At 41.0% G+C, this 22,739-nt stretch overlaps 1 protein-coding gene across 1 annotated transcript in view; it reads left to right on the forward strand.

The window, feature by feature from the left end:
* The window catches only part of PLCXD3 (phosphatidylinositol specific phospholipase C X domain containing 3), a 173,663-nt gene extending 151,916 nt beyond the window's left edge, over nucleotides 1-21,747 (forward strand). The window contains exon 3 of the mRNA XM_089687813.1: nucleotides 19,267-21,747. Coding sequence (XP_089543939.1) covers nucleotides 19,267-19,420 — 154 coding nt within the window. The 3' untranslated portion in view covers nucleotides 19,421-21,747. The remainder of the gene's footprint in view (nucleotides 1-19,266) is intronic.
* The last annotated feature ends 992 nt before the right edge of the window (nucleotides 21,748-22,739 follow it).

The raw sequence follows: 22,739 nt of genomic DNA on the forward strand, positions 1-22,739 counted from the left end.
TTAGTCCGTAGGGTTCAATATTGAGTTGGTCCACCCTTTGCAACTATAACAGCTTCAACTCTTCTGGGAAGGCCGTCCACAAGGTTTAGGACTGTGTCTATGGGAATGTTTGACCATTCTTCCAGAAGTGGATTTGTAAGGTCAGGCACTGATGTCGGATGAGAAGACCTGGCTCACAGTCCTCGCTCTAATTGATCCCAAAGGTGTTATATCGAGTTGAAGTCAGGACTCTGTACAGGTCAGTCAAGTTCCTCCACCCCAAACTCGCTCATCAATGTCTTTATGAACCTTGGTTTGTGCACTGGTGCGCAGTCATGTTGGAACAGGAAGGGGCCATCTCCACACTGTTCTCACAAAGTTGGGAGCATGAAATTGTCCAAAATGTCTTGAAATGCTGTCGCCTTAAGAGTTCCCTTCACTGGAACTAAGGGGCCAAGCCCAAACAATGAAAAACAACCCCACACCATAATCCCCCCTCCTCCAAACTTGGCACAATGCAGCCAGGTAAGTACCGTTCTCCTGGCAAATGCCAAACCCAGACATGTCCATCGGATTGCCAGATAGAGAAGCATGATTCGTCACTTCAGAGAACACATCTCCACTGTTCTACAGTCCAGTGGTGGTGTGCTTTACACTATTGCATCTGACGCTTTGCATTGCACTTGATGATGTAAGGCTTGGATGCATGCAAAGAAACAAACAGAGGGCGCACAGGCATAGTGCATCACCTATTAAAAAATCATTTATTGTATAAAAAATGGTAACATACTCACAAAGGATAAAATGTCAAAGGCACATCATATGAAGTACAGCAAGGTCCAATCACACTAGCTGATACCTGTAATGGCATTTGAGCTCTGAGGAAGAGGCCTAAAGTTGGAGGTCTAAAATCTAGTGTGTGTGTGTGTGTATATATATATATATATATATATACACACACACTTTTTTCTTTTTTTTTTATAAGTAATCACATGACCTCTGATCTCAGCTGCATAAAGGGCATAGAGAAATAGCAGCACACTGGTCTTCACACTGAATGGCTGTGCATGTCAGCACAAATACTGGCTATTGAAAGATAGGCAAACTGTTCTCCCAGCACATCCAGAAAACTGACCTTGCTGGGATGAATATGTTTTTATGCTCTGTGGTGGTCAGTTTGAAAAAGTAAAGCAGGGAGAGTGGCAGGATTACCAGGTACTTCATACAAAAGAAGAAATACAAAGAGAACAGGATAACATGAATAACTGATATATATTAGGAATATGAAATGTTGGGGTAACAAACACTTTAAGTTCCACTTTAAAGTGGTTTATGGTGATTTTTAGGGTGCAATGAGCTTTAATTTACTTATGAGCATTATAGATGTTCCTTTCAACCTAATCTGAACCTGTTTATTGGGTAGGTGCGGTGGGAAGAAAACCCCAATTTGCTAGAAATGGTGTATTGAAAAATTTGTAGAGATAGCAGTACAAGCAGGCCCAGAAGCGAGGTTCACTCAACAGGGAGACTCAGAACAGTTCAGTGCAGAGGTAGCCGGATGCAGATTCCGAGCTGCAGACAGCATGGGGTTTATTTACTAAAGCTGGAGAGTCCAAAATCAGACTCCCTTCTGCATAGAAACCAATCAGCTTCTAACCTCAGCTTGTTCAATGAAGCTTTGGCAATGAAACCTGGAAGCTGATTGGTTTCTATGCAGAAGGGAGTCTGATTTTGGACTCTCCAGCTTTAGTAAATAAACCCCCATCTGTCACATAGTTACATAGTTAGTTTGGCTGATAAAAGACCAAAGTCCATTCAGTTCAACCAAAAAAAAATAAAAAGTTATCCTATATCCCCATTTGATCCAGAGGAAGGCAAAAAAACCAGCTAAGCAAGAATATATTTGCTCCTGCAGGGAAAAAAAATCCTTCCTGATCCCCTGAGAGGCAATCGGATATTCCCTGGATCAACTTTACCTATAAATGTTAGTATCCAGTTATACTGTGTGTATCTAGGAGAGAATCCAGGACTTTTTTTAAAGAAATCCACTGAACTGGCCAGAACCAACTCTTAAGGGTGTCTATTCCACATTTTCTTAATGTGAAGAAACTTTTCCATATTTGGAGATTAAATCTCTTTTCCTCCAAACGTAAAGAGTGCCCCCTTGTCCTCTGTGAATAGCTCTACACCGAGTTCACTATATGAACCACTGATGTATTTATACATGTTAATAATATCCCCCCTTAATCTCCTCTTCTCAAGAGAGAATAAATTCACTTCGTCATAGCTGAGCTCCTCCATGCCTCTTATCACAAGCAGGTCACAAGGAGCAGAGTGCTGCCTGGCTGGTCCAACCCAATGGAGAGCTTCCTGAGAAGGTAGACGTAGTCCCTACTCTTTCCCTACTCCACTGGAACCTCTCTCTGCCACTAATACTGTCCCTGACAGACAGGTAACTTGCTCTACAGTAGCCAGCATAATCCACAAAATCTGGGGTCAGAGTCTTAAACAGACTCTAAATGAAAACCTTATACAGCGCTGTTGGCTATTGTGCATCAAACTATAATAAGATTCCAATCAGAGTGCAATATTATATAGCAATGTGCATACATAAAGTGTCCATGTGCATCCAATTTTCCACAACAATTCTCAAGCTGCTTGTTCTCAATAAAATGTCTGCACAAAAAGTGCTCTCTTCAGACAAAATATAGACCTGTATGGTGTATGTTATTAGATCTTAAATAGACTCCAGGGCCACATGGGGCAAGAGCATCCAACTGGATCACTGACATGTGTGACTGAGAAAGTCATAGAGAAACCCAGTTTCCCTCTACTTCCACTCCCCACTGTCTTGCCGATGTGGTGCAGTGTCAACTACAGTGGAGAAATAATTGTTTGCCTACATGTTCTTGTGCCAAAAAGCTCCTTGTTAGCCTTGTTATTACAAATTTTTTGCAGAAAGAAAAAAACAGAAAGTGAAAACAACATAAAATATTAAAGAGACTGTACAGGAATAATGATCAAATACACAAAAAAAGTAGTAAAAAAAATAAAATACAGAGATCCCAAAACAAAATAAATTGAACTACTAATATTACCTTCCTTTTAAAAAACACCTTCATCTTAGTAGCTAAATGAGAGAAATTGAGTTTCTGCTTTAGCAAAAAATTTTGGTGACAGAATCAGCTTTTTTATGGATCTGTTTCTGTCTGTGTTAGTAGGGTTCTTTTTCTCTGTGTCAGTATGATACTAATTACATCTCTGTGGACATGTTTGTGGTCATGTCAGAAAGTTTCTGCATTCTGCTGGTAAAATTTCACAGATGATAAAATCAGTAATTTTGTGGCTCCATCAGTGTTTACAAAATCATTCTGCTATCATTAAAATTAAAGACATATACCATAAAATGCTGATACTGTACAATCAGTCCAGAAGACCCATATAGCCAGCTGTTGCTTCTCTTTTCAAATGAACTTCCTAGTTCATCAGTCCAAGTAAATTCTCTCTAACATGTATGATTACGGCATTTTATTGGCCCTAAACCTGTAGAAGAATGTACATGGGAATACAGTATGTGACACCCTCCTAGTCAGGTAGGGGGGGCTAGACTCCAATTGTTAGCCAGGAGCAGGGGCGGACTGACCATTTGGAAACTCTGGCACTGCCCGAGAGCCCGGGGTCAGTAGGGGGCCCCATGAGATGCCCCTGGTACCTTTTTCATAGGATTTTTTGAGTTTGGGCAAGGACACAGGAGCCCCATGATCCCCTATTGCCCGGGGGCCCTATGAGTTGTCAGTCCGCCCCAGCCAGGAGGGCTGAGTGTGATAGCTAGCAAGAGTCAAATTGTGGTCAGAGCTGAGAAGCTCTGCAGAGTAGCTCTCTGGGATTTCTCCCTGCTCTAGGATTTTGGGGAAAGATCTAGAAGCAGTGGGTGAATCTGAGGCGTGGCTGGTCTGTACTCTTAGAGGATCCTGGACAATTCCCAACAGGAGGCTTGACAAGGGGCCAGGACAGCCTTTAAGAGTAACTGAGCCTGCTCAGCAGTGGGAGAGTTGGAGGAATGTCCGGATAGAAGATGGACAAGTAGGCTGGAGATCAGGAGCCTGGGAGGGAACCCAGATAGGAGAGGGTCTCACCTACAGGCAGGAATCTTGGAAGGAGGAAAGCTTGGAACTTCATCGGCCCCATGAGAGAGGACCATCTGTGTGGCAGGGAAGGAGCAGCCCAGCTGGAAGGCCTGTTAGCAGCCACCGGAGCAGCACAGGAGAAGGACTAAGTGAGAAGACATGCACCCCCTTGGCCAGATAGGGGGAAAGAACACTTTGGTGGGAAACCAGATTAGCAACTACTGGGGGCTGTCTTATTTTAACGTGGCAGGCACTGGATCACCTGCTCAGGGATTTCCCTCAGATAGCTGGATGAGAGGAGGATTCATCTGGGGTCTGGGGTGGTACAACTGACTAGCTCTCCAAGAAAAGGATTTTTGCTGTAAAAACTTGTATATAGCTCCAGGAACTACAGGGGTAGTTCTTCAAGTATATGGAAAGGTAGTACACAGATGGTGGGAGATGTTATACAGGGGGATTTCTTACTAAGCCACAGAAGCCATTGCCTAAGGTGCCATGACCGCAGCTCACTTACAAATTTTGTGACCCATTTGTCATTTTAGGCTTACAGAGCCTAATGTCAGCAAAACTTTGGCCCTCCCCTACCTTGGCACTTCAGCTTTATTCAGTGCCCCTAGCCCTCCGGGAAAGTCACTGAGCTCAGAGCTCACCCTTGTCCCCCAGAGTCAGGGCTAGATCTAGCCTGTCTGATCTGGGGGTGCAGTAGAAAAAGTCAGGGGGCGTAATGTCTACACACTACCATTTTATCCTCTCCTCTCTTACTTCCCTACATCTCCATGTGGCTGCAATGAAAAGCACTTGTATTAGACCAGCATTTTTCAACCTTTTTTTCCATGGCACCCTTCAAAAGTATACAAAATACTGAGACCCTGGTCCTTAATTGTATTTATTGAGCGGAAGGACACTGATATCTGCACTGAATGATGATGTCCCCCACTTCTTGGTGCAACATGGGGGAGGTCCCCTTTCATATCAGATTCCACCACATTCCAGATTCCATCATAATTGTCCCTCTTGCCAGAGGAGATGAAAGCAAGGTATGGGCAGCACACCGTGGAAAAAAACGTGTGGTTTTCTGTGGCTTTAGGTAGTCCCCACTGGATACATGGTAAAGTAAATATGCCTGGCAGTTGTGGGGTTACTTGCATTGTGCCACCATTTGGTTCCTTCCAGGCATGGTTGTCAACCCCCACACATTTTGTTTACTGACAAAACATGGAAAATGTACTGATAGACAGCATTTTTTTACTGACATCCTGAAATATGACAGAAATTCTTATTATAAACTAAAGCTGGTCATAGATGGTTCAAATCTCATCCGGTTCACCATCTATGACCGGCTTAAGAGAATTGGTATTTAAAAATATACACAATATGTAAACATTAACAATGCCACTAACAAGTAATCTGCTGGCTTTACAATAAAAAAGTCAAAACAGTGTAATAAAATGTCAGCATGACTAGGATTATGAGAAACACCCCATCTCAACAACAACAACCTTCTCGACCCATTACAGTCCAGCTTCCGCCCCCTACACTCCACCGAAACTGCCCTACTCAAACTCACCAATGACCTACTAACCGCCAAAACCAACGGCCACTATACTATACTCTTACTACTTGACCTCTCTGCGGCTTTTGACATGGTTGACCACCCCCTCCTCAAAAAACTACACTCTCTTGGCCTCAGAGACTCTGCTCTCTCCTGGTTCTCCTCCTATCTATTGCAACACTCCTTCAGTGTTACCTATAACGCTGCCTCCTCCACTTCACTCCCTCTCTCTGTCGGGGTCCTCCAAGGCTCTGTCCACGGACTCCTCCTCTTCTCCATCTACACCTCCTCCCTTGGCCGATTGATAAACTTCCATGGCTTCAACTACCATCTCTATGCTGACGACACACAAATCTATCTCTCTACCCCTCACCCCCTCAGTCTCCAATCGCATCACCAGCCTACTAAGTGACATATCGGACTGGATGTCACGCCACTTCCTCAAACTCAACCTTTCCAAAACTGAGCTCCTAGTATTTCTCCCAGCCCGTGCCCGCCCCCCGATTTCTCCATCAAGATCAACAACACTACCATCAGTGCCACCACTCACGCCAGGCTACTAGGTATAATCCTAGACTCCAATCTGTCCTTCCAGCCCCAGGTCCAATCACTGACAAACTCATGTAGACTTCACCTCCGCAACATCCCCAAGATACGACCGTTCCTAACCTCAGAAACCACTAGGCAACTCATTCACTCCCTTGTTATATCACGCCTTGACTACAGTAACTCCCTCCTCACTGGCCTACCTCATCGCAGGCTATCCCCACTCCAGTCCATCATGAATGCTGCTGCCAGACTCATTCACCTTACTAACCGCTCTGTATCTGCCACCCCTCTCTGGCACATTACGTGGAAGCAGGGCACATTACGTGGGAACAGGGCACATTACGTGGGAACAGGGCACATTACGTGGGAACAGGGCACATTACGTGGAAGCAGGGCACATTACGTGGGAACAGGGCACATTACGTGGGAACAGGGTATATTATGTGGGAACAGGGCACATTACGTGGGAACAGGGTATATTATGTGGGAACAGGGCACATTACGTGGAAGCAGGGCACATTACGTGGGAACAGGGCACATTATGTGGGAACAGAGCACATTATGTGGGAACAGAGCACATTATGTGGGAACAGGGCACAGTATGTGAGAACAGGGCATATTATGTGGGAACAGGGCACATTATGTGGGAACAGGGCACATTATGTGGGAACAGGGCATATTATGTGGGAACAGGGCACATTATGTGGGAACAGGGCATATTATGTGGGAACAGGGCATATTATGTAGTGGCAGGGAACATTACAGATGGGAAAGGCACATTATAAGGGAACATAGCACATTACTTGGGACAGGGCACATTACAGGAGATAGAACACATTACATGGGACAGGGCACATTGCATGAAACAGGGCACATTACATGGGATAGGGCACTATGGGACAGAACACATTACACAAGACAGGCACATTACATGGGATGGAGCACTTTACAAGGGACAGGGCACATTACACAAGACAGGCACATTACATGGGATGGAGCACTTTACATGGGACAGGGCACATTACACAAGACAGGCACATTACATGGGATGGAGCACTTTACATGGGACAGGGCACATTACACAAGACAGGCACATTACATGGGATGGAGCACTTTACATGGGACAGGGCACATTACACAAGACAGGCACATTATATGAGACAGGACACATGACATGGGACAGAGCACATTATGTGGGACAGAGCACTTTACATGGGACAGGGCACATTACATGAGACAAGACACATAACATGGGACAGAGCACATTATGTGGAACAGAGCACTTTACATGGGACAGGTTACAATGTATGGGACAGACTGTTGGGCACAGTGTGGGGAACACAGCTGAGGCACTACTGTACCGGCTTCCTTCCTCTTCTCCCTAGCTTCAAAGGTGGCTTCCAACAGTCCTCCAGTGGAGCGCTGTTCCCCTCCGGCCCCTCTTCCACTCCTCCTATCCTGTCCATCCCAGATGTTACCACATACAAGCATGCAGGATGCACAGGAGAGAAGGAGGGGCAAGGGGGGGGGACAGCGTGCTACAGCCGTTAGTGTGCCATCCGCTTTCCATGCGATATACCTGTTAGCTGCCTGCGACAGACTGAAACACCGATTGAGTAACACTGCGTTAGGCAAATTAGGTGGCCGTGAAGCCCCTGTCAGCGCGAGGCCTTAGGTGTCTGCCTAGTTTGCCTAAATAAAGAGCCACGTCTGCCAACAGCACTGCAGAGGACAGGCATACATTTTCATGTCTGTCACTGTAGACAGACATCAGCTTCTCTAGGGTCAGCTTTGAACCTGTGGCCATGTATGAGCAATTTAGTAATTACATATTCTCAATATAAAGTAAATGAACTTTGAAAAAAGTCAACACTGATTTCTATAGCTGTAGGTACTGTAAAGTAATACATGCTCAAAGTACACAAAAGAAGCACTGGAGTTGTTCAAGTTGGGTCTCAGCATTCTGTCTTCCAGTGCACCTGCTACTTTAAAGCTTAGAAGGCTGACAGGCCCCAAGTCACTGCTAAGAGTAATGAAAGAATTAGCTGAGCTGCTGAAAGTAGTGAAAGTACTTCTGCTGTAGACTTTGAGAATGAATTGCTCCACAATACTGGCAGCTACAGAGGTCAGTGAGGGTTTTTTAAAGCCTATTTAATACTTGATAAGGGTATGTAAATTATTGAATGTCCACAGTATGGCCATTAATTGCACTTTAATGTTTTGGTTGAAGGGAACCTTCGGGGATAGAAATAAGGAAGCTACAATTGCTGACTTGTTATTAAACAGATAGTATAGCCTTACCTGAGAAACCATTGATCCCAGTGCTGGGCATAGAGATGAGTGAAGGAAAGATGGCCACCACTGTCTATGCCCTTGGAGGACTGGAGTGATGTCACTTCCCGTTACAGACATTTTTTTTAAAGCACTAGATCCAATCCTTTACATTGCAGAGGAGAGATGTGGGGTCTTATTGACCCCATATCTCTCCATAAAGAGGACCTGTCACTAATTATTTCTATCACAAGGGATGCATGCATTCCTTGTGATAAGAATAAAAATGATTACTTTTTTTTAAAGGAACAGTGCGAAAAAAAACAAAAAGAACATTAAATTAAAAAAAAAATGTAAAGTGCCCCCGTCCCCCCGCACTTACACGTAGTGGTGAACGCATACGTAGACCATACCCACATATGTAAATAGTGTTCAAACCACACACGTGAGGTATCGCCACGAACGTCAGAGCAAGAGCAATAACTCTCATGCTAGGCCTCCTCTGTAACTTTACACTGCTAACCTGTAGAACTTTATAAAGCATCACCCATGGAGAATTTTAAGTACCGCAGTTTCACGCCATTCCACGAGCTACCGCTATTTTAAAGCGTGACATGTTGGGTATCCATTTACTCACCGAAACATCCTCTTATTTTACAAAAAAATTGGGGTATATATTTTTTTTTGTTTTTCAGTGCATTTTTTTTCCAAGAAATATATATTCATTTATAAACTGCACATTTCGGTTTCGGGTTTACGGCCAAGTGCATTTTGAAGTTTCAGTTTCACCACCAGAATTTTCATTTCGGTGCACCACTACTACTGGTAATAGTAGTGTATGGAAACTCCCCTGACACAAAATTAAGACTGCTTGACATTTCCATTTCTTTTTTACTTTAATAAGGCATGAAATCAAACGTCATGTCAAAATTTATTCAGATATCATTAAGAGTTTGACAGATATTAACACATGAATAGACAGTATGCAAACCACAGAAATTAGTCTTGGCATTAAAGGGAAATGATAGTGTATTTTCAACCAGTATACATTCTGAACTACAGTAACATCTACTTCAAATAAATCTTTATTGTAAAACACATTTTAACCAATTCAATACCAGACACTTTCACTCCCTTCCTCCCCAGGCCAATTTTCAGCTTTCAGCACTATCACACTTTGAATGACAATTACTCAGTCATGCAACACTGTACCCAAAGTAAATTTGTAGCATTTTTTTTAAAACAGATAGGGCTTTCTTTTAGTGGTATTTAGCCACCAGTTTTTTTATTGCTATACTGTACTAGTAAAAAAATACTGAAAAGTTTGAAAAAAAAACACATTTCTTAGTTTCTGTTTTAAAATTTTGCAAATGTTTTTTTTTTTAAATAATTTCAAACCAAAATGTATTCTACTTTTTTTTTGGTAAAAATAACCCAAATCAGTATTTGCTATTTAGTCTGTGTGAAAGTTATAGAGTCTACAAACTATGGGATATATTTGAAAATTGATCAGTTCTGATGTACTGACTGCCTATCTCATTTCCTGAGGCCCTAAAATGCAAGGACAGTACAAATGACCCCTTTTTCGGAAAGTGGACAGTCTGAGGTATTTAGTAAGAGCCATGGTGAATTTTTTGAAGTTGTAATTTTTGTCACAATGTTTTGTAAAATGAAGAAATTAAATTTTTTTCCACAATTTGTTTACACACTGTACAGCGCCAATATATGACTGGTATGGCTGGTATGGCAGTGATCAGGGATATTGACTGGTGGCAGTATGTTGAAAACATTTTTTTCCAATTTTTTTAAACTTTTTTTTTCCAGTTTTTTTACTGTGGCCAGAGCAGTGTAGTGTTACCATAGTGACACTGTATTACTCTGGGGAAGTGATGAGGAGGTTTTGGGTTTTTTTTATGTTATTACTAGGCTGCAGCTAGAGGGAGATCTAATGATTTGTAGTGTGACTTGTAAGAGACTTGTAAGAGAAGATAACATTAAACTCGAATTGCAAGTGTTCAACACATGGTTTCTGCTCTTCTCTTTGATACAGATACTGCAGATTGCATCTTTGCCATACCTCACACTCATATCACTGAAAATCCTGTAACGTTTGGGGGTTTCATCTGGAACTGGTACTGATGTTCCCTGTTATAAGCAATCATTTTATAATTGGCATCCATTTATTCACAGTCACTCATTGAGTGCTATTGTGATAGTTGTGATTGGCCACAGCTATCACAATTCAAAAAGGTACAATGATCTGTCATCTGCTGTATCGGGTGGTCACCCCCCCCCCCTTCCAAAATTGTGTCAATTCCAGTTTTTTTTAATATATGTAATAGTATCTTATCAAGGTTCATCATGGCCATTCCTCTAACCACATCCTTGTTCTAGCAAGATGTTTAAAGGATTGTTAGGTATAAAGTGTGAGGATAAGAAAGAAAACAATAGCTGTAGGGAAGAAAGGACTAGACTAGGAGTACTCAGCCCATATAGCCAGATTTATACATCAGGAGCCGGTAGGCACAGAAAACGTGGTGCATTAAAACTAGCCATACATGCCTGGAATGAACAAGAGAAAATCAATAGACTCCTCTATCCACTCTAAATTGCCTGGCTATTGTATTCCAGCAGCCGTGGCTGCTGAAATGCCTGTACAGGGTTTGCATCTGATTGGAAGTAATCACTATTCAACCGTCAATTTTCCACCTAGCTTTTTTTTATTTTTCAATTACGTTTTGTCAAGCAGGGTGATACTGTTAGGCACCCACAGCTCAAATTATTGCTGATTTAGCAGGAATGAGATGAAATTTGAGTCACCAACTAAAGCCACATCCATATACAATCCACACTGCAACTCACTCCCCTGCAGTGTTCTTAAAATCATTTTATTTCTCAATGACTGTAAGAGAGTCTTTAGAAAAAAAAAATACTATTTGAATGTAACAATTGGTTTGGAGATACCGGGGCTCAAGCAGCAGGCAGGTTTAAACAAGCAATACATGTGTATTCCCCTTTTGGACCAGAGAAGGTTTTACATTTTGGCTATGGGCAATTGGTTTTGCAGTAACTTTGTCATTACCTAAGCTAACAAAATAATACATACAGTGAAGGAAATAAGTATTTGATCCCCTGCTGATTTTGAATGTTTGCCCACTCACAAAGAAATGATCAGTCTAAAAAATGAATGGTAGGTGTATTGTAACACCGAGGGACAGAATATCAACAAAAAATTCAAAAGAAATGCATATCTAACAAATGATGCACTGATTTGCATGTTCATGAGGGAAATACATATTTGGACCACATGAGGAGCTCTCTACACAGAAGTGAAGGAGGTCACATGAGCGAGTGAGGTCACCAGGAGCCAGAGCGAGGCTTGGAACCAAGGAAGAGGAGTGGAGCATTGTGGAGCTGGTTTATCCAGGAAGGACAGGCTGGAAGGAAACCTGCGGAGTGATGAGTAAAGTGTGTGCTGTCTTTGGAGGATCCAGAGGGATTAGAAAAGCCGTTGCCAAGTTACTAGTTCAAAAAGACTATAAAGTGGCTATTATATCCAGAAATCTGGAAGCTGCCTCAACCACAGCCAGAGAACTTGGAGCTCATCTGGCTCTTAACTGCGATATCACTAAAGAACAAGAAGTACAAAACACATTTCAAGAGATTGTGAGAAATATTGGTCATGTTACCTACTTGGTCAATGCTGCTGGGATAAATAGATTCCTTTGCGGAGTACTGATCTCCTAGACGCCCAGTACCAGTCCCAAGCCTCCAGAGAGGGGGCCTCCTGTTAACCCTTGTGAGCTGCACCCACCCATCCCTTAAGGGGAACTCTGGACACCCCTGGCTCATCCTTTAAAGCCCTGGGATCCATCCACCCTAAGAGGGAGCCATTTCTACACCTGACCTGGCCTAGATGATCCTTTTGGATGACACCTGGATATATTATATACTGCGCATAATTACTACGCGTCCGGTGAGTTCGCATTTCTTCTATTTATGAAAGTACAACCACCGACCAAAGCTATCAGGACTATACGGGCACATTTTAGTCACGTTCACAAACTACTAATCATATATTATGTTTTGTTACTCATATATTATATGAACTTTGCACCTTTATATTACCATTTAATTTTAAAGCGCTGTACTTTTATACTAAGTGTTTGATCCCCTATCATTCAGCAGGATTTCTGGCTACCAGGTGTCTTTCATACAGATAACAAGCTGAGATTAGAAGCAGTCTCTTAAAGGGAGTGATGCTAATCTCATTTTGTTACCTGTATAAAAGACACTTGTCCACAGGAGCAATCAAACAATCAGATTCCAAACTCTCCACCATGGCAAAGACCAAAGAGCTGTCCAAGGATAATAATTTGTTAGACATGCATTTCTTTTGAATTTTTTGTTGCTATTCTGTCTCTCAGTGTTACAATACACCTACCATTCGATTTTTAGACTGATCATTTCTTTGTGAGTGGGCAAACATTTAAAATCATCAGGGGATAAATACTTATTCCTTCACTGTATATAGTTTTTTAATGACAATGAATTTTTGTTGACAATATTCTTGCTAAAATTATTTTACTTTATATGTAATCTATAGACAAAAATGTGTGCTTGCGGGCTTTGTTTATACTTAGACAGGCGCATTGACAGTAGTTCCTGTATAAATGAAGCCTACACACACGGGTGCACCTCCTATAGTTGAGCCTATAGGCACCAGCCTGCCATGCCAAATTTAAAATCTGGCCACATCTAAACAGGAAAAGTATGACAATTTTAGTATTTAAGGTCTAGTGAAGATAAGATGTGTTTAAAGTGAACTGAGACTTAGGCAATATTATCCTTGAAACAGTTTGAAGCAGTTTGTTGTAAATCATATAGCACTCACAGTAGACCAGTCGTTCTCAACCTGTGGGTCGCGACCCCTTTGGGGGTCGAACGACCCTTTCACAGGGGTCCCCTAAGACCATCAGAAAACACATATTTCTGATGTGTAAAGAGCAGCTACTGTGTAGAAAGCAGCTGCTGTGTTGAAAGCAGCTACTCTGTTAAAAGCAGCTACTGTGTTGAAAGCAGCAGTATTGGAGGTAAAACGACACTCATGAATTAAAATTACTGGGTAAATAATTTTATGGTTGGGGGTCACCACAACATGAGGAACTGTATTAAAGGGTCACGGCATTAGGAAGGTTGAGAACCACTGCAGTAGACAATCTACAACTGCTTTTACGTAGGCTTGTGTTTTTATCCAATTAACAGAGCTGATTGGTTGAGATGCAGGGGCCATATTAAAGGAGGTGCAAGCTAGGCAGCTAAACTGCAAGGATTAGACTGCAGCTAGGCTGGGCAGCTCTTCCTTCTCTAGACCCCACCCCTGAGGACATCATCAATGTATGTGATCCAGTGATAGGAGACAGTAGTAGGCAGTATATACTTCTGATTATAGCAAATTCTGACAGCCAGCTGTGAGGTCAGAAGCATTTGAGTGACTAGGCATTATTACATGCATGGAAGGGCACTGCTGCTTGTAAAGAGAATTCAGTGATGAAGGCACATTCTTTATGGCTTTGTCACACTTAACAGTTCCAATAAATGTTCAGTATCAAATTTATTGGGCTCCTTAGAGAGGAGGCTTGGTCAGCAAATAGGCAAAGATTCTTTATCAAGGTGAAGTAGGCTGTAAACTATTATGGGACAGAATGAGACAATGACCCTCAATTACTAAAGGGATTAATCTTGTTCATGTTGTAAAGTGAATTTTCACTTAGCTCAGTGAATGTGAAGAAGCTTTGTTGATTTCCATCATCCAATTGTGTGCAAGCGCTATATATATATATATATATATATATATATATATATATATATATATATATGTATGTATTTTTTATTTTTTTTTTACATTTTCCTTGCATGTGGTTAGGTACTCTTTGCAATGTGAATTTTAACCACATTTACTATGCTAATTGAAAATACCCTTCCAAATGAAGATTCACTTCTTCATTCACTTGAACATGCTCAATTGCTGTGGTAAATCAGGGTCTATGTAACCTATGTATCCAGTGGGGTTGATTTTAAATTGTGTGAATTGGGTAAATTGTGTGTGAAAAAGAGGTTGCATGTTGCAGGGGAATTTTCCCCAGAACTTAGTGCAAATTCAGTTGCAAAAAATTCATAATCACGTGCAAGGAAAATGCTAAGTGAAAATGCCCTTGCAAATGAAAATTCACTTTACAAATTGAACATGCTTAATTACTTTAGTAAGTCAGGGTCTATGTCACTTATGTACCCAATGGGGTTGATTTATTAAAGGTAAATTGTGTTTGAAAAAGAGGTTGCATATTGCAAGGGAATTTTCCCCGGAACTTAGTGAAAATTCAATTGCAAAAAATTCACAATCACGTGTAAGGAAATTTAAAAAAAAACAGCATTTTTCCTTGCTCATGATGGATGATGGAAGTCAGCAGACCTTCACCTGATTCACTAAGCTCTGGGGAAAATTCTCTTGCAAAGTGTAACTTCCCTTGAAGGTGAACAGTCTATTTGCCTTTTGTAATTCAACCTCCACATTCTTTCCAGGACATGGGAAAAGCTTCAGGGAAAAGAGCATTAAAGCATATCTAAATCTAAAAACAAGAATTTATTCTATTACAACCAACCCTGTTTGTAGTTGCTGGATTATCCTTTTTGTCTTGCCTTTTTCCTTTTTTTTCACCTGGTGACCCTGGCAGCTACACAGCTCCTGTTCTAGGATGGTAACACTCACTGTCCTATGGAGGAGCAGCATTCTCTCCTAGATTGTAAGTTCTAACGAGCCGGACCCTCTGTTTCCTCTTGTACCAAATTATATTGTTACTGTAATGTCTACCTTCATTTTTTAAAACGCTGTGCAAACTGTTGGCGCTATATAAATTCTGTATAATAATAACAGTAATAATCACTCTAGCACAGGAATTTTTGCAGGATTTCAGAACACCTTACTTCTCCTCGTCTCTATAACATAGGGGGGAGTGTTTTGTTGTGAACTTAGTAGGGCTGAAATCACTGTTTAGAATTCAGTGCAGCTAAGTGCACAGATAGTTAGTAGCTCACTAGATTTCTGGCAGAATCAGTAAAGATTTTTCTGCACTGTCAGAATTTGCATGCATTAGGCCTCAGACCAGGGGCGGACTGACAACTCATGGGGCCCCCGGGCAATAGGGGATCATGGGGCCCCTGTGTCTTTGCCCAAACCCAAAAAAGCCTATGAAAAAGGTACCAGGGGCATCTCATGGGGCCCCTTACTGACCCCCGGCCCTCGGGCAGTGCCCGAGTTTCCAAATAGTCAGTCCGCCCCTGCCTCAGACACATGAACAATTGCTGTTTTATATGCCTATTGTAAGATTACCGGCACTTTTCTGTTCCCATCTAGTGGCAGTTGCTGCATACAGGCTGCCATACATGTGAATGGTTGTACATGGCTATAGTGGTGTAAACATGGATGTTCTTGCACATCTGCATTTACACATGTGCGTGCAACGGTTTTCCAGAATGCAAAACTTTTGTGTCCAGGAAACACTTTGTACACGCATAAGCGGGTAAACGCCGATGCACAGAAACACCTACATTTACATGATTACAGCTACATACAGCCATTTGCTTGTATGGCACTGTTCACACCTACTGCAGCACATGAAAACACATGGAATTTATTGCAAGGTATATAAAATGCCTACAAACATCTGTGTGCATTACGCCTAGATGTACTGAATATAGTTTTTATTGACCTGACATACATTTTAAGGCCAAACTCCAGGCTTACCTTCAGTCTTGCACAGTTGTACATGCTCCTCTTCTGTACTGAATTTGCTTCAAGTGGCTCCATTGCACACTGTAAGCTTCAATCAAAGCCTGCCTCTGGTTGGAGGGCATCCAGCATTATCTAACTCTTTCCTTCTCAGCTTATTCTCCCTGGTTAGCCTATTTCATTCATTGGATTTCAGTTTGTTTCAATCATGGAGACTTGGCATCACATGTGGGCATTACTTAGGTTTGGAATTGCAGTCTAAATATCTAGGTCATCACTGTGTTTCTTATTGTAGACCCAGTAACATCATCAGGTCTAAAATAAGGTATGCAATAAAAATGGAAAGGATTTATTTAAAATTATATTAGCATGATGATAAGGGGGAAGGAGGGGAGAAACTGGAAAGAAGGACAAACTAAATTTAAAATACAATCCTTCTCAAAGTACAATGCCATATGTAGAAGATTTGATCATTATTGATGGCCCATCTGGTGTTACCAGTGGCATGCCCCCAGGCATAAAGCCACCTGGTCATAGCTGATGAGATATGAAAGTAAATTTAACAATCAATTCACTAAAAAAATGTCAGGTCTGCATGAATACGTATTATGGGCTTGTAACATTCTAAGTTCGGCAAACCTTTGCCTCTGGAGGATATGCACCTGATATTTTTAGGGTTATCAGGATGTATCTGAAGGTCCTATAATATAGATAGGTAACCTGCTAGGCCTGCACCAGTTCTTAGCCTCAAAAGCCAAAAAGGATATAACAGAAGGTGGCAACAACATCTTTAGAAGTATAGAAGAATGGATTATTAGGATTGGCTAAAGTAGTGTAGCACTGGGGTGCTGGACTTACAGGCAGGCAGAAGTAAAGTAAAAGATGTTTGCAGCACAGGGGTGCTGGGTTCACAGGGAGACCAGAGCACAGCAGTGGGATGCTGGGCTTACAGAAACACAGGAGTAACAATGTATGTATGAGGAACAGGGAGGTTCACAAGTGTCCTAGGGAATGCTGGTTCACAGATTGAAGTTAGAGTGCATGAAGAGTCTAGGCTAGGGAAGATGTTGCTGCTGACCGGGGAGAACCCACATGCCAACAGGTACACCGAAAGCAAGGGAGATGGGATGTATCACAGCCGATTCCCAGTTTGCAGCCCTCTGACTCACCAGAGTAGGTAGCTACTGGGAACTAAAGTCCCTTAAAGTGTTGAGACACAGAACACAGTTCAGTAGGTAGTACAGCCAAGCTGACAGGAGTGCACAGAAACATACAGAGGCACTGGGAATAGAGAGTAGTGCATGTAGACACAGGATCACTACGAGAGAGTAGTAATGCTCAGAGATAGGAAACCCCAAGAGCAGGCAGAAGTACACAGGGACACTAAGCAGGAAACAGACTAGGAATACACAGGGAGACACTAAATCAGGCTAAAGACACAGGTGCTGATAACAAAAGGCAGACTTAAACTCACAGGGCATCATGAAGGAGCAGGTAGGCTTAAAGCTAGAAGAAGTACACAAGGGAAATCAAGGCACAAGTACAAAAGAATGCTCAGAGGATACAACAGGTCCAAGGATACAGGTTATAGGCAGCAACACGCAGAAAGTCACTGGGGATAGACTGGAAGACACTGGGGACACTGGGAGTACAGAGATCACAATGGAAGGCTCTTGAAGACACTTGCAATGTCATTAGGAACAAAAAAGTGGCTATAGGAAAATTAGGAATCTCAGAATCACTTGGAGTCTTATGGAAAGAAGGGACATCTGGAATCTTTGGGTTTCCAAAAATCTTCTGGGAAAGTCAGCAACACAAGGAATCCTGGGGTCACTAAGAATGTCTTAGAAAGCCTGGGACACTAAGGGCTCATGCACACTGCAGCTGAAAAAATCATGTTTAGGAGATGTTCAGCATTTTTTTCAGCAGCCCCTGAACTCCCCCTAATGTTTTCTATGTGTCCATGTACACATCTTCATTTACAGTCGTTTACAGGCATTTGAGTTTACAGTCGTTTTTTTGACCACAGAAAACTTGCATTCAGCAGTAGATTTTATCAGCGTTTCAAATGCAAAATGCTTGTAAACGCGCCTAAATGCAGAAAATCATGTTTGTAAGCGTTTGCGTTTGAAACATTTTTTTAACTCATCCAGTTTCCGATGCTGTCCAGAGCCTTTTTTTATGATGAAAAATGCATGCAAAGCGTTTTCAAGGTACTCAGATGGACAAAATACTGAACACAGGATGTTCCTACCAAGCGTGTCACACATTGTAATGACCAATTCACACCTCAGACCTCTCCTACCCTTGGAAACAAAAGATATGTTAATGACCATTCACACCTCAAATTCCTCATGAAAACCCCCTGCCAGGAGGCCTTAATGACTCACTCCACCAGACACCTTTCCCACCCTTGGAAACAAAAAAAATGTTAATAAGCAACTCACACCTAAGCTAATCTCAACACATACCGCTGTCTCTGCTTCTACTCTCTGTATTTCTCTGAAGCAGTCTGAAATAGTTAATAATTTACCACTTTTCAGTGCATTCTGGGCATTTGGGAGGTTTTTTAACCTACATTTTCCAGCAGTCAGTTTCTATCATTCAGAAGTGTCCTGTGTACATGGGGCCTAAACATTTTTAAGTTAGTCAGAGTCTTTCAGAATGTCAGGAATACTAGAAATCTTGGGGTCAATAAGAATCTTATCTAAGGAAAAATCTTATCTTCGCAATTTAAAAAAAAGAACATATAACAAATTATAACTCCCCTGCCAACCAGTTTTATCATATATTAGGTCACACAAAATGCAGTCTCATAACATTTTTCAGAACCTGATTCTTAGATAGTGAAACAACATGATTACCTCTGTTAAGTAATCTGGGAGTTCAATTTGAAACTGCAAAATTAAAAAAAAATGTTTCTATTAGCTAGACTTTCTGCCTGTGTTTTGTATTTTATTCTGTAATTGAATATTCCATTTTTCTTTTTTCCTTTTTAGGGCCCTTCCCTCCATGATGCAATGGGTTCGGACGCAAAAGCCCGGTGAAAGTGGGATCAATATAGTTACAGCAGACTTCGTAGAGTTAGGTGACTTTATCAGCACAGTCGTCAAGCTGAACTATCTCTTGGATGAAGAAGACAGCACTACTTGATGATGCAATACACTTTCCCCTATACACACACGAAATGCTGCAGTGTATTTGTCTTTGAAATGTTTTATTGCAAAACACAGAACTCTTCCAGTCACATTCTAAGATTCCAAGCTGTTTGGTTCTTGTAGATAGAAAACAATTTGGATTAGTCATTTCAGTCTGTTATAAGTTTTGAGAAAAGAAATGTGGTTATATTTTATGCTGAAATAGGAATGGAAAAAAAATAACTTCAAAGCAAAAGTGCTTTTCTTTAATTCCTGTTTGTTTTTGTTTGGTGGAATTTTGTCTTTAAACCAAATTATACGAAAGACTGTATTTGATAGTTACTAGTATGAATCACAATTTAATCATAATTGAGTCATGTAGACATAAATTGATTTGAAAATAGAAACTATACAATCCAACTTCATGGATAAAGCAAGTGTTCTTGTCTTATATTTTTGTTTTATTTGTTATGTAATGATTATGTAAATAATGGTAGTATCCATTGTTTAAAGGCTGCTTGGTTTCTCATCCATAAATCTGAATACTAACCAAGTAGATGCCATTTAGCTGTTTTAATAGTAACTTCATTAAAAAGGATATTCTCCTTTGTGTAGTCCTCTGTGTGGTCTAGAACAGGGTTTGGTTGGTCACCAGGTCTTTTCTGCTGCTTCTGGAAGAGATGATCCCATAGCAAGATAAACCTGTAATAGACTGAACCTTATTTTTCATTTATTCATTCAGTTGTTGATTGTTCAGTGAACAACTGTCACCTTTGAAAGTCATGCCACATAATTCATGGCTTCATCGCCCTGTTACTAGTGAATCTCCTAGTGTTTAAAGACCCCACCAAGACCAATAACTACAGTAGTTGATGAACAGTAACACCTCCATGTCAATTCACTCTTGCCGACTACAGCTAGTGCAGTACCTAATCCTTACTGCTAAGTATACAACAATCCATGAAAATAATAGCATAAACCAGCAGGATATGCATTTAAATATATTTATCGATGCTTCAACATATGCTTACATGAGGAAAGCTCAACAATTGAGTTGAATGCTCCAGATGTAAGCTTGTTGAAATATCAGCAAACGGTTTTAAATATATCTCCTTCTTTGACTTTGGTAGTTGAGCTGAAAATCCAGACTTTATATGGTCAAGGTGATGGAGTAGAAGCAGGTCTCCTCAATGAGTTTCCAAAGTGCTATCACCTTCTTAGACTGTGGTAGTTGACATGCAAATCCAGGGTTTTTACACCCAAGGTGGTGGGGTACAATCAGGTCTCCTCACTGAGGTCCTAAAGTGCTATCCTCTTCATAGACTATGGTAGCTGACATGAAAATTCAGATTTTCAACAGCCAAGGTAGTGGGGTAGAAGCAAGTCTCCATAATGGGGTCATAAGGAGTAGTAAAAACAAAGTGGATGATTAAACTCTTGTTTTATTAGTCAAAATGGAGAAATCCCTATTGTTTGGAATTACTTTTTGTTGCTGAAAATGAAATTAGAAAAAACAAATACACAGAAGAAAACACTTCCTACATACTTGTCCTGGTACCTATTTGTAGAATTTTTGCTCTGTTGCTGAGCAAAGCTGCCGAAAACAACTTCACACCTCACAAACTGTGGTCCCAGCTGCTGGTCCTTACATCATTTCCTAGAGATTCCAAGGCATTTGTTTAGTTAGTCCTAAAAATTATTCCATCCAATGCCAACATTTGCTTGTCTGCTCCTTTAATTCAGGTACAACTGCAGCAACTCCAATGTGAACATCAAGGAAGATTCGGAAACATGTCAACCCCCCCCCCCCTTAATTTGAAGAGCAGCAGCTGTGTTCTTATGTGCTCCTGGGTCATTGGACCTCTAAAGATTTAAATAGAGACTTTTCACAGAATCCACATGGAGAAATCATATCTGCCACTTTTTTGTCATTGCACAGATCTCATGTCTATCAGAAAAGGTTAATCTAAGAATAACCATTAATGGACAGTTAATGTCACATTCCCTACCACTGACCTGCCAAGTGATTGCAGAATTGAAGCTGTTAATCCAATCAACTTCTGTATCATAAACATATTTATATGTATAATTTAAAAATAAGTAAATGTTGTACATCTTTTTTTATTCAAATTTTGTAGGGAAAAGGCACTCCAAGAAAATACTTGTATCAGTGACTGACCTTTTCTATGTAACATTTTAAGTTTATGGTAGTATTTCTGTAATGTGTAGTTGTCCTGATGATAGCTAGTTTTTATGTTACTAATTGCTTCCTTGGTTTAGTAGGTTTTTGCATTATATCTGATGTTTGATCGATGTATATTAAAATTTGTAGTGGTATTCTGAGTCCCAAGTGGCTTAATCGCTCATTTATGATGTCACTGATCTCAGTTTTTAGCAGTGAAACTTGCTGATAATGTTTTTTTTTATAGTGATCTTCAATGTATTCAGGATACAGGTATCCTGTACATGTACCCTAGGAAGATAAATCCAAAAGCTTTTGGAGGGATAAATGTATTGTGTCTGAATTCTCCATTAGAATTACTTGCTCCAAAATGTTTAATGGATCTTCTTGGAGTTCTTTTTAAAGACTGAAGCACAGCTATCCTTTCTGAAAGGAATATGTTTTGGGTTCTTAGTGGTCACCATTTTATAGAGTAAGCACCTCTAAGTGCTCGATAATTGGTTATTTCTTCATAACTGTGGACCATGATCCCTAAAACCATAAAAACAAATATTGGTCACATGTCTGGCCTACTTTCCTTCTACGCTTTGCTTATTCTTGTTGGTCAATGAGGCCATTGCATTTGGTAACTGGAGGGAGGAGGGTGGACCAGAAACATGACCAGAAAACCGTGGCCACTACTTGCATCCCTGTTTTTAGGGCACAGTTAATATATGCCTGCTGTAAACACTGAGGACTGTTTTGAGAGGTAAGAACCCCCCACATGCTCTCTTTAAGGGTGTTTCCGGTCACCACCTTAAGAAAAACAGACTTCTTCTTTACATTCCACATAAACAGAGAGTTTCCATAAAAACGATCCAATCTTAAAATACTGGTTTGGTAAACATACATTTCTCCTTTTTGCATGTATAATAAATAAGTAACAATGTTATAAGCTTAATGATATTATAGTGAGGTTTTTTATTTTTTGAAGGACAGCATGTTTCATTCTGGGGATAAGAAAAAAAAGATTCACCCTTGCAGAGGGTTTCCCTTACCCCTGCAAGAGGTAACTGCTGATTTTGCCTAGAAGATGATACCTTAGGTGATATACTTACCTAATTTCAAGCTACCCCAGCAGCGGGCACTCTCCTCCACTGTCTGACACTCTAGA

The sequence above is a fragment of the Staurois parvus genome, unplaced genomic scaffold (assembly GCF_062004578.1).
Source record: "Staurois parvus isolate SC_StPar_1 unplaced genomic scaffold, SC_StPar_1.0 ptg000438l, whole genome shotgun sequence".
In the NCBI taxonomy this organism is placed as follows: Eukaryota; Metazoa; Chordata; class Amphibia; order Anura; family Ranidae; genus Staurois; species Staurois parvus.